Raw genomic sequence first — 13,342 nt, forward strand, 5'->3', positions numbered from 1 at the left:
TGTGCATACCCAATAGGTTATTTGGCATTTTGCCAAGTCAGACAATATATTTGGCTTTTTCTACCACAAAAACTCTCCTACCTGTATTTCTGGGGGGTGGGGGGGGGCAGAGGGAGAGCAAGAGAGAGAATCTTAAGCTGGTTCCACACCCAGAGTGGAGCCTGGGCCGAGCTCGATCTCTTGACCCTGAGATCATGATCCAAGTCGAAATCAAGAGTCAGAATCTTAACTGACAGAGCCACCCAGGCGCCCCTCTCCTGCCTGTATTTCTACATCACTCAACATGGCAAAGCTAACAGAAAATCAAAGTCAAATGAGGAAACTTGGCAAATGCTTATCTGGCTCCACTATTTAACCACCAAGCGGCAAACACCATAAGAAAAACTGCACAGGAGATAAATGATAGGGTAAAAGTACATTTTTGACCCTGGGCCCAAGCTCTCATAAAAGAACAGGTCTAAGATTTATAGGAAATGATTGGGGAATGATTTCAAAGTGCTGAATAATCACAAAATTGTTTTTCCACCTAACAGAAATAATCCCCACACTTGAAAATTTTTGGTGGTCGCTTTTTTTTTCCTCCTGCATCTGTACTCTATTTAAAAATATTACCCCACAGGGGCGCCTGGGTGGCTCAGTCGTTAAGCGTCTGCCTTCAGCTCAGGGCATGATCCCCGTGTTCTGGGATCGAGCCCCACGTCAGGCTCCTCCACTGGGAGCCTGCTTCTTCCTCTCCCACTCCCCCTGCTTGTGTTCCCTCTCTCGCTGGCTGTCTCTCTCTCTGTCGAATGAATAAATAAAATCTTTAAAAATATATATATATTACCCCACAATCCCACCTGTTGTTATTCTAGGAAAGACCAAGTACCTAAAAAACCTTTATCAGATGTGTAGATCACAGCAAACTGTTGGGATTCAACAAATACATAACCCTGATGGAATAAAGGAAGGTTCAGATGAGGTAGAACACATAAATTATCTCAAACTGGTTATTTTTTGGATGACTTTTTTACTGATGAGAAAAACTCCCTCAACCAAAAGCTAATATTTGTATTAACTGCTTCAATTCCCTTCTTTTAAGAAGCTCTTAATTTGTTTATTAATATAACAGAATTAGAAAATAAATGATTATTTTTTTAACATTTTATTTTTTAAAAATTTTTAAAAGATTTTATTTAGAGGGACGCCTGGGTGGCTCAGTTGGTTAAAAGATTTTATTTATTTGAGAGAGAGAGATACAGAAAGAGAGCACGAGCAGGGGAAGGGCAGAGGGAGAAGGAGAAGCAAACTCCCTGAGGAGGAGCCCGACAGGGGGCTCGATTCTAGGAGGCAGAGATCATGACCCGGCGGAAGGCAGACGCTTAACAGACTTAGCGACCCAGGCCTCCCAATAATCTATTTTTTAAAAATCAGATTCAATAATGGCAAACAGGTGACTTGTGAAGAGTGGAGGTTCAAGGGAGCGCCTCACCTTTGTCTTCCTGGGACCGAGGGATAACTATTTGACTCGGACGTTACTATAGCCTAAGCAGGCGCTGCCAGGATGTAAGAAATTGCCTTGAGGCAGAGAATGAGAAAAATGCAGGAGAGAAAAGGGGGGAATTATTATTTTCTTGAGATTTTATTTACTTATTTGAGAGTGAGAGATAGCACAAGCAGCGGGGAGAGGGAGAAGCCGACTGAGCAGGGAGCCCGAAGCAGGACTCCCTCCCAGGACCCCGGGATCATGACCTGAGCTGAAGGCAGACGCTTCACCGACTGAGCCACCCAGGCGCCCCGAGAAAAGGGGAACTTTAAAGGTTGTAGGCGTGTTATATATTTTCCCCTAGAATTAGGACAGAGCTGCAAAAAGTAGAAAAAGAGGGAAAAGACAGAATCGGCATCTGTGTTGGTTTTCTTGAGGTTTAGGAGCGAAAGCGTAAAGCGAGAAGCAAAACAGGATCAAGGATCTTTCAGAGCTGGACGTTATCATAGGAGCACTCAGTCCAGGAGGTTGCAATTCTATTTAGAGCCAAACCCAAAGGAACTCTTACACAGAAGAAAAAGCCTTGGTGGTTGAAGGGCGGAGTGGGGGCAGAACCCGTCCATGCGCACACACCCTTTCCCATCCTGGGAGCTGGTGGAAAACCACCGAGCAGTCTCGGTCTCACTTTAAGCGGAAGAAACGGACACACAGATCCAAGTGTGTCTCACGGTCACAGCGCAGAGCCGGATGTCACGTCTCCTCACAACTCGCTACTTACGGGTTTGCCACTGGAGGGAAGCAGGGAGGGGGCGTGCGTTGTGTGCAATCAGCAGAGTGAGCCGTGGCGGTGAAAATCGCTCAGGGAGAAGGAGGGAGGGCCGGATCTCGGCGGCAAAAGGCTGCGTCGCGGGCCCTTCTCCCGGACTCTTCCCCTTGTGGCCAGCAGGTGGCGCGCCTGGCCCGCGGGTAGCTGCGGCGCAGGGTGGCGGGAGGGGGAAGCCCTCGCGGGCGCATCGCCTTGGAAACGGAGAGCGCAACCGCGGCCGCGGAGCGGGTGGGCCTGGTCCGCGGGCCGGATGCCAGTGCTGCTTGCCTGTCCACTGCGCTGCATCCGCACCTGGAAGCCGTCGAGGGGAGGTAGGGAGACTGAATGTACTCCTCGCTGGGCCCCTGACTCCTTCCAATCTGACACTTAAGACTTTACATGTCCGCCCCACCCCCACCAGCCCCGGGGCTGGTTCCGCGCCCAAAAGGACCTGGGGTCGCGCCCTGCTGGCGTCTTCCACCAAGTCCTATTCCTGGACGGTTGGAAACCGCCAGGAGGGGTTCTCATAGGCCCACCCCTGTTCACGCAGGAGATAGAAAGGGAAGGAGATCTTTTGATCCAATCAAAATACTAACCTCTCTTTCCTCCTTGCAGTAGAACCAACCGAGGCGTGGCTTATTTGCCCTTACGGATCTTCGGTTCCTGGGGGGCAGGATCTGAATTGGATTCAGATTTGTAGCTTGCATGATGCCCTCACAGCCTCTAGCACACAGTAGATGCTCAGTAAACGAATTCCATTTGTATGGAGCTTGATGCTTGACAGTATTGCCAAAGCATTTGAGCTTCCTTGATAACAAGGACAGGAGGCAGGAAAGATGGAAGAGAACCCAGGGTCCGAGGGGTTTAGAGGCTTGTTCGAGGTTGTAAAACTCATTAGTGGAAAAGCTAGGACTAGATTCAAGTCTGGCTCGGCTTAGCGCTCTTCTCACCGCATTCCCAGTCTTGTGAATGCCTTTTGAGTAAAGGCTCACACATGCCTGCCTCCTTCTCAGGACCAGCACACAGCCCTCCCTCCGCGTGGATACTTCCTGAGTGCTCTGAGTGCTGTTGATGGCCTCACCCTCACCCTCCCAGTCCGCAGACTGGCTTCAGCTCCTTGCCCTGGTTGCTGCAACATCCTTCTGAACAGGGCACTTAGTTTCTTTCTTTTATTAATTTGTTAGATTTGTATAATATCTTGCTTCTTCATTCCCCTTCTTACTCCATGATTAATTCTCTGCTGAGCAAGAGAGAGTTGAGGAGGTGGTCGGGAGGTGGAAGATGTCCCATTGAAGAAAACTATATATATACACATATATATTTCTGTGAAGGCGGAGAAGGAAAATAATACGATTGGGTACTCACCACTGCGTGTGTGATAAAGGCTCATGGATTTCCTTATGGCCACCCCAAGACCTGGCTCCAGTAGATCTTCTTCATACTCACCACTGTTCTTTGAAGACAAAAGCCTTTTTGTTCTCCTCCACCATCAGAGGATGAAAATACTACATGCATTTCCATTATCCTCACAATATTTTTTTCATGATTATGTTTTCTTTTCTGACATCTCTAAGCTTGGAGGACAGCAGGAGTTGGGAAAAAATGTAGTTTGGTTGCTAGAAAAGTCAGTATAATATTAGTGCTTTTCAACCTATGTCATTAGCAATTCTGGATCAGAAGATAGACCAATTTTTAAGGTAAGAATCCAGTATAATTTGAGAACTGCAGTTCAGAAATGTGCCACTGACCAAAGGATTTGTGTTGGTAAAGAAAATATATGGTAATGTAATGTAAATCACCAATTAGGCAAGTGAAAGTTAAAAATGCCATTCATCCAGATATTTTATTTTATTTTATTTTATTTTATTTTATTTATTTATTATTTTTTAAAATGTAAGGTACATTAATAATAGTTAACTTTATTATTATTTTTTTAATTTTAAGTAGGCTCCATACTCAACATGGGGCTTGAACTCACAACCCTGCGACTGAGCCAACCAGGCACCTCTATCCAGATATCGTTAAATACCTCAATTTGAATATAGGCTGGTTTAACATATCTTCAAACTGTGTGTGTTTTACATTTTAAAGCTGTTTTGGGTTGTATATACATTATCAGTAAAAAAAAGGAGGACTGAATTTGTTTTAACCTAACTCTTAGGTGATATTCTCACTACTAAAAGGCTTTAAATGAATTCAGGGTTTTTTAAGATACGCTGAAGAACATTTCTTTTTTTCTTTCTTTTTTTTTTAAGATTTTATTTATTTATTCGACAGAGATAGAGACAGCCAGCGAGAGAGGGAACACAAGCAGGGGGAGTGGGAGAGGAAGAAGCAGGCTCATAGCGGAGGAGCCTGATATGGGGCTCGATCCCATAACGCCGGGATCACGCCCTGAGCCAAAGGCAGACGCTTAACCGCTGTGCCACCCAGGCACCCCTGAAGAACATTTCTAAAACATTTTAAAATTGTATTAAAAATATGTTTTACCATAAGTGAGAATTTGAATTTAAAAGTGATTTACTTTCAGGGCCCCTGGGTAGCTCAGTCAGTTGAGCATCTGACTCTTGATCTTGGCTTGGGTCTTGATCTCAGGGTCATGGGTTTGAGCCCCACATTGGGCTCCATGCTGGGCGTGGAGCATACTTAAAGTAAATAATAAGATTTACTTTCTAAATTAAGAGTATGTACAACATTATGAGGAAATAAATAGGGCCATGGTAAAGAAAGTGGGTACACATTATTTGCAGATCAGTCATTCGAATTAGACATTTATTGAACATCTAGTTTGCATCCATGCAAGATGCTGGCCTATGTGCCAACATATATTTTTGAAAACCCAAAGATGGTTTGTTGAAGTGATTAGTCGTTATTCAGTATTAAAAGAGTTGTATTTTGTTAAGGGCGAATGCCATGAATGTTTCAAGATTTTCAACACCCATACAGAGATCTTTTAACTAAACATCTGCTCCCAACCTCTGATGGAATCTTATTCAGGACTTTTGCCATTACTCATGCTATTAAGTAAATATCTCTCATTTTAATCTACACTTATATAAAAACATTGGCCAACATACATCAGAATCCATTCTAAATGTCCAAAAAGATATCAGGGCAGAGCTGCCATCTCTCCCAGCCCCCACAAAATTTGAAAAGAGTCATTAGGAGGCTTCGTGGCTCCACAAAGTCATGAAAAAAGTCATTAGGAACTTTCTACATATTGAGCCAGGATCCTGAGAATGCACTCTCTGTTTTTTGGGTGATTTTGTGGTGTCGAGTAAAGCACTATGGGATAACAGTACATTTGAAGAAGATGGCTATTATATGTCCATTTTATCCAAACAGACTTCTTACTTTTCACTGAGAAGCATTCAGGGAATATATTTTGAAACATTTTTTGATGGAAAGTGATTATAGGGTGGGCTCTGCAAAGGCTGGAGGCCTGAGTCTTTCAAACCCAGCTTCCTCGCCTGCCCTCCCTCCATGGCACCATTATTGAATGCCCAAACAGCGCTGGGAGAGGAAAACCATGCACAAAAGGTCACACTGCGGGCAGAGATCTCCGGAGCATTCATTACCTGCACAATCTTGCTAGTCTTTTAAAGTTGCTCATTATTTTCTTAAAGTTCTGCTGGAGAATGCTTCTTTCTTCCCATCTGTCTCAGTAGAGATCTTGTCTCTTCCTTCCATATTTTTAATTAAGGGACAGGTAAAGCTATGCACAGAGTTGGCACTGAATAGATGTTTGCAGTTAGAGACAGACAGATTAGGTGTCCCTGTGTCAGGAATTATTCTATGCGAAATCTTTCTGGAAGATAATTACATTACTTTGTGAAATTTTTTTCTATGATTCTCACTCTTTGCTGAATTAGAAATCCTCTAGGTGGTCAGGAACTGTATGTAAATCCTTGTAAATGTTTATGAAGATCCCCACTGCTTGTAGGACATTTTCAAATGTAGAAGTACTTTCTGAAGTAATGTCATTAGCTCATTGCAAAAATGCATCTAATAAGAGGGCAAGCCAATGCTTACTAATTTTCTGGGAAGTATGTGAAACAGTGAATATGAGTAGAGTTTATGCATAAATCATTTGTGCTTCCTAGATCCACATTTTCACTCATATTTTATTAAAGTCCTTTGCCATGAGCTGCGGTTACGTAACTAATTATACTTTAGTCAGAGAGTTGAAAACCGAAGAGCCAGGTAACTGAGGTAATTGAACAAGATGAGGTCATTTTTCCCCAGCACCAGATGGGTACTGTAGGTGGAAACACTTGATCTCTTCCATATGACTCAGAAAGAAAACAAGAGATCAAGGTTAGCATTTGTTTTAACTTTTAAATGAAATATTTATTGTAAAAATCACTGTTAAATAGCAACTTATTGTTGTAAAATGAAACTCTGGTCAGCATGTTATCTTTTTGTGCAATAGTCAAGTTAAAAATTCTAATTCTGAAATAGAAAATAATATTAAAATTCAACTCTGCATCTAAAACGAAAGCACTTTTTTTTCTCAGCTGATAAGTTTCTGTGAACTGTGATGGTATAATGACACATTTTAGTGTGTCATTTATGGAATTATTCGCAACACTTTCATATCTGAGAAGATACCACTTAATATATTATTCTGTTCTAATGTACTAAATCTTTGTGTTGTGTCACCGGTGTGCTTTTCAGCTGGAAGGTATTATAGTATATTTGCATTCAGGTGTACTTGAATCTGTTAGAATAGTGAGATGAAAACACTTGGCTGGAAAAGTCTCAGACACAAAGACTGAGGCTGGCTGGGGGTGTAGGAAAATGTGTTTCATTTCAGAGAGATTTTCCACCGTGGATCTCAGTGATCTATGCGGATTGCTTATCCAGTGGCCCAAACCAATGATGAAGGTTGACAAGAGCAAACCGCATGGATTAGTTTTTCCACATGTCATCATACTTGGCAGCAAGCAGACATCCTCTGCTTTACTGTTACCTGGAGTTTGCAGAAGCACGATCTGGAGCTTCAACCAAATGGCCATAATACTTAACTAAGCTCTTTCTGTATGTCAGCCACTATGCCAGGTGCTTAAAGTATTAGCTTATGTAATCCTTACAACAGCTTTTAGAGTAAGATTTTTGCTCTCACTTTACAGATAATGAAATTGAAGCTCAAAAAGATTAAGTAACCTACTCAAGATCACATAGAAAATAGGTGGGGGATCTGGGATTAAAACATGTCTGCCTGATTCATCCATCCATTTTTTCATTTGACAAGGATTTATTGTGCATCTACTTGTGCTAGGTGGGAAATAGATTAGTGCACAAGAATTATGTCATTCCCACTCTCATGGAGTTTCCAGCCATCTAAATAAATAATTACAAAGGCTAAATTTTTTTTACCATACTCAAGTACTAATACATTGAAGTTTGGGCACTCATTTTTTTGAGATTAATGGAAATGAAAAGATAAAAATCTGTTACAGACGACTGTATAATCTGAAGAGAGGTACTTTAGTACCTATACAAAATCCATGAGGTATTCTTGTTTACTATAAAAATCTGTGAACAGTGGACCTAATTTTTTACTTCCAAAATATATTATTTTTGATAATTTTTCATTATTGATTAAAAAAGCAATTAATAGCTGATGAGCAGTTACTGTTAATAATAATTATTATTACTATTATTTTGCATTTGTAAACCTTTTAGCCATTTAAAAAACATTTGAATCCATGCTTTTATTTGCTCTTTATAACAACCCCGGCCAAACCTAATTCTTTTGGATTCTAGTTTCTTGGTGCTCATAGAAAGTTGTGCTTTTGTTTTATCTTAATTTTAAAAAAAGAATTAACAGACATTTCCTGAGTTGCTACTATATGCAGTGCACTTCACCAAACACTGTGGAGAAATAAAATGAGTGAAGAAGTTTAGTCCTTGTTCTTAAAAAAGCTTGATAGGGACAACAGATGTAGATGGATGACATATGGGGATGAGTCTCTTAGAAAGTTTTGGGTGGGGGAAATGCTGTACCTGGCCAAACATGGAACTTACCGGACTCTAGAATCCTTTGATTCGTGATGTCCCAGCATTGCAGTGGATGATAGATCTGGGGACATGGAAACAACAGTTTTAAATTCAGTTCCAGCAGTTCCTCATCTTGAGTAAACATAAGTAGAAGGGGGGCAAAGACCAAATTTATGTACTTGTCCTGTTTCTTTTCTACACAGGTATGCTTCCTACTAATTAAGCAACACAATGGATAACACAGTGAAAGTAAATAAAAAGGATATTCAAGATGGGCCACACAAAGAAGTCAAATTGCCTACCAGTGAAGCACTTCTAGACTACCAGTAAGTTTAGACTATGGAATCCGAATGTTCCCATATGTAAATGGAAATCATTGTTGAGATTCACATATTTCCAAATGGAACATGATGCACTCAAAAGCTGTCAAGAGAGCTAGACTGGAGGTAGATTGGAAGCATAATTGCACTCTTGTGCTATGTGCGTATTTTTTTAAAGGTTTTGAAACGTTAACTATAACATATTCCACAGCGTAGCAATGAAACAGCACTCATAAATGTGGTTTTGGCTCCCTCTCTCCCTCCACTGTATTATTGGTCACTCTCCCACATACTTTATATGCCGTCTGTATGTAACAGCTGGCTGACTTACCTCTTAAAATACCACATAGAATAGTTTGTATACATTTATAGAAGAGTAAAAGATTTTTCATTTCTAGACATTCCAGTGAGCATTATCTCTGGGGGCTACAGATCAAATCCGAATGATGCAATTATTTTTAATAAAAATATTTCCTAGTGTCTCACTCCCAGGAGCTGGAGACAAAACTAGAAGTAATACCTATTCAATGTTTATGTTTTATCAAATTCATAGACAGTAAATCCCTGGAGAGATTTTGAATCTCCTTTTTTGGCACAGGGTAAGTGTTTTAATGTGCAATTCTTAGGGAGTAGATGAATTCATTTCAGTCCTTTCCACATAAGAATGTACTTCATAACCCTCAACAAAGTCAGTTTAGAAGGAACATACCTCCATGTAATAAAGGCCAGATATAAAAACTGCACAGCTAATATCATACTCAGTGGTGAAAATCTGAGAGCTTTTCCCCTAAGTTCAGGAACAAGACAAGGATGTCCACTCTCACCACTTTTATTCCACATAGTCTTAGCCACAGCAGTCAGACAAGAAAAGGAAATAAAAGACATCCATATGGGTAAGGAAGAAGTAAAATTTTCACTATTTGCAGATGACATGACACTATATAGAAAACCCTAAAGACTCCACCAAAAACCTACTAGAAATGATAAATCAAGAAAGTCACAGGATACAAAATCAATATACACAAATCTGCTGCATTTCTATACACTAATAATAAAGTAGCAGAAAGAGAAATTAAGAAAACAATCCCATTTACAATTTCACCAAAAAGAATAAGATAGCTGGGCGTAAACTTAACCAAGGAGGTAAGAGACCTGTACTCAGAAAACTATAAAACATTGATGAAAGAAATTGTAGGTGACACAAACAAATGCTCATGGATTAGAAGAACAAATATTGTTAAAATGTCCATACTATCTAAAGCAATCTACACATTTAATGCAATCCCTATCAAAATACTAATAGCATTTTTCACAGAACTAGAATAAATAATCCTAAAATTTGCATGGAACCACAAAATACCCCAAATAGCCAAAGCAATATCACAATCCCAGATTTCAAGATATACTACAAAGCGGTAGTAAGCAAAACAATATGGTATTGGCACAAAAACAGACGCATAGATCAACAGAACAGAATAGAGTGCCCAGAAATAAACCCACGTTTATATGGTGAACCAATTTTCGACAAAGGAGACAAGAATATCCAATGGAAAAAAGCAGTCTCTTCAGTAAATGGTGTTGAGAAAACTGCTCAGCCACATGCAAAAGAATGAAACTGGGCCACTTTCTCACATCATACACAAAAATAAACTCAAGATGGATTAAGGACTTAAATGTGAGACCTGAAACCATAAAAATCCTAGAAAAGAGCACAGATGGTAATTTTTCTGACATCAGCAATAGCAACATTTTTCTGGATATGTCTCCTGAACCAAAGGAAACAGAAGCAAAAATAAACTATCAGGACTACATCAAAATAAAACACTCTGCACAACAAAAGAAACAACGAACAAAACTAAAAGGTAACCTACTAAATGGGAGAAGATATTCACAAATGACATATCCAATAAGGAGTTAGTATCCAAAATATATAAAGAACTGATACAACTCAGCACACACACACATACACACACATCCAATTAAAAATTGGCAGGAGACATGAGCAGACATTTCTCCAAAGAAGACATCCAGATAGCCAACAGACATGAAAAGATGCTCAGTATCACTCATCATCAGGAAAATGCAGATCAAAACTACAATGAGGTATCACCTTACACCTGTCGGAATGGCTAACATCAAAAATACAAGAGACAATAAGTGTTGATGAGGATGTGAAGAAAAAGGAATCTCGCCAACTGTTGGTAGGAATTCAAACTTATCTAGCCACGGTGGAAAACAGTATGGTGGTTCCCACCTTACAATTCAGTAATTGCACTACCCCCAAAATATAAAAACACTAATTCAAAGGGTTACATGCACCCCTATGTTTATTGCAGCATTATTTACAGCAGCCAAACTATGGAAGCAGCCCAGGTATCCGTCAATAGATGAATGGATAGGGGCGCCTGGGTGGCACAGCGGTTAAGCGTCTGCCTTCGGCTCAGGGCGTGATCCCGGCGTTATGGGATCAAGCCCCACGTCAGTCTCCTCCGCTATGAGCCTGCTTCTTCCTCTCCCACTCCCCCTGCTTGTGTTCCCTCTCTCGCTGGCTGTCTCTATCTCTGTCTAATAAATAAATAAAATCTTTAAAAAAAAATAGATGAATGGATAAAGAAGAATGGATAATATATATATATATTTCATTATATATAATATATATAATTGTATANTAATATATACACGTTATTATTACTATATTTCATTATTATATAAATATAATAATACAATATATAAATAATTTAATGAAATATTATTCAGCCACAAAAATAATGAAATTTTAGCATTTGCAACAACATGGATGGAGCTACAGAGTATAATGCTAAGTGAAGTCAGTCAGAGAAAGACAAATAATACCATATGATTTCACTCATATGTGTAATTTAAGAAACGAAACAAATGAACAAAGAAAAAAAGAGACAAGCCAAAAACAGACTCTTAACTACAGAGAACGAGCTGATGGTTGCCAGAGGGGAGGTGGGTTGGGGATGGGTGAAATAGGTGAAGGGGATCAAGAGGACACTTACCATGATGAGCACTGAGTAATGCATAGAACTGTTGAATCACTCTATTGTACACCTGAAACTAATATACCATTGTATGTTAACTATACTGGAATTAAAATTTTTAAAAAAAATTTTTTTAAGAAACATGTACTTCGTGCATTTACTGAGCAAATACTAGAATGTTTACCAAATCTGAGGCAAGCGGTGGAGGACAACAGCAAACAGACCACCCAGTTCCTGCCCTGGTGAGGCATGGGAGACAGACGTTAGATAATACTTAAAGCTTTTAAAAAAACTGCATAGAGTGAAGACACTATGAAAGAAAAGTATAGGGTCCTGTGTAACGGTTTAACTGAAGGACTTGATGTAGTCAGAGGGGTCAGGAAAAGCTTGTTTGAGGAAGTGACGTTGGAGCTGATCTCTGGCAGCGGAACAGGTGTTACGGAGATATTGGGTGGAGGAGAGAAAGCTTTATGGAAAGGACGCTGGGGTGAGGAACAGAGAGAAGACAGAGTGTGGGAGAGAGGGTAAGAGCAGACTGGCAGTATGGGCAAGGGTGAGTGAGATAAGCCTAGCCCTGTGAAGCATTTGGGATTTGGGACTGGGAAAGTATTCATTGGAGGGGAACAAGGCTGCAAGTGCGGAGCCCGTGATGCTGGTGACTATCCTGGGACGCTGGTCTTTAAGAGATTTGTTTTTAACAATATTCAGAGAAAATCCATCTCCTCCTCCTTGAGAAACTCTAAATCTATCTGTCTGTTCTTTTTAGAGGACAGAGAGTGAAAGGGTCAGAACACAAAGAGAGAAACACCCATGGGAAGGGACTTTGTTACAAAGTTCCCTTTTATTTTCTACTTGAGACATTAAGTTATAACCAGAAACCACTGCACTCATTTGTCAGTATAACCGACAACTTCCCTCATCACATCTTTGGAGAGGCAGACAAAAAGTCAGGCTCCGTGAATACAGCCTGGTCTCTGATTTGCTCCTATGGTTTACATTGGTGACATCCAAATACAATTGTTTCTTTCTCTTCTAGGTCAGTCAGAGGCCAGTATTTCTGTTCTTTAACACAGGTTTACAAAGAGACAAACATTTAAAAATTCTCATGATCTAGTGCAAAATGTAAATTGAACAGCTCATGCTTTTGTTCTCTCCTTTGTTAAGACTAAATACATAATCTTGTGGACTGAAACAGTCAAGGCCTTAGTGTACCATGCTCTGCTAGTGACACTTGACTCATTCCATGTGTTCCCAGGTGACAGAATTTTGTCACATGACAAGTGGCCAAAACACCCCCCTCACTTTCTGAGAAAGGATTTCCAAGGATCCGCTGGCAGCATCTTATAATTCTCTTATACAATCTCATCTAACAAAGAGCTGGGAGCACATAGTAGGTAGTCAATGATTTCTGAACAACTAAATATTTTTTAAATCTATCCCCCAAAAATAAGGTCATGAACCTCTGTGGTTGTTTGTGAAGAGCTGAGACTGCCAATGCTAAATCTATAAAGTGATCATCATCTCTAGGTAACGGTGGTTTTAATTTTTCCCTTTATACTTGTTTTTTCCCCAGTTTTTTACAATGGGTATGAGTGTAGATATAGAAATAGGTGTGGATATGACTATAGTTTAAAAAATAGATAAAAGTATAATTTTTTCAAAAAATCCAGATTTAGGGGCACCTGGGTGGCACAGTCAGTTAAACATCTGTCTCTTGGTTTCAACTCAGATCATGATCTTGGGG

The 13,342-nt window shown here is 40.1% G+C and overlaps 1 protein-coding gene across 5 annotated transcripts in view; it reads left to right on the forward strand.

Moving 5' to 3' along the window:
- The first annotated feature begins 1,794 nt into the window (after positions 1-1,794).
- CCDC83 (coiled-coil domain containing 83) overlaps positions 1,795-13,342 on the forward strand; it is a 51,679-nt gene continuing 40,131 nt past the window's right edge. The window contains exons 1-2 of one of the 5 annotated variants that reach the window (XM_040630934.1): positions 1,795-2,245; positions 8,477-8,599. In XM_040630934.1, coding sequence (XP_040486868.1) covers positions 8,505-8,599 — 95 coding nt within the window. In that variant the 5' untranslated portion in view covers positions 1,795-2,245; positions 8,477-8,504. Of the gene's footprint in view, positions 2,246-2,469; positions 2,603-8,476; positions 8,600-13,342 lie in introns of those variants that run through there. The other 4 variants (XM_040630936.1, XM_008704406.2, XM_008704408.2 and 1 more) reach the window with 4 other exon arrangements.

Source organism: Ursus maritimus, unplaced genomic scaffold (genome assembly GCF_017311325.1).
Source record: "Ursus maritimus isolate PB19 unplaced genomic scaffold, ASM1731132v1 scaffold_16, whole genome shotgun sequence".
Taxonomy (NCBI): domain Eukaryota; kingdom Metazoa; phylum Chordata; class Mammalia; order Carnivora; family Ursidae; genus Ursus; species Ursus maritimus.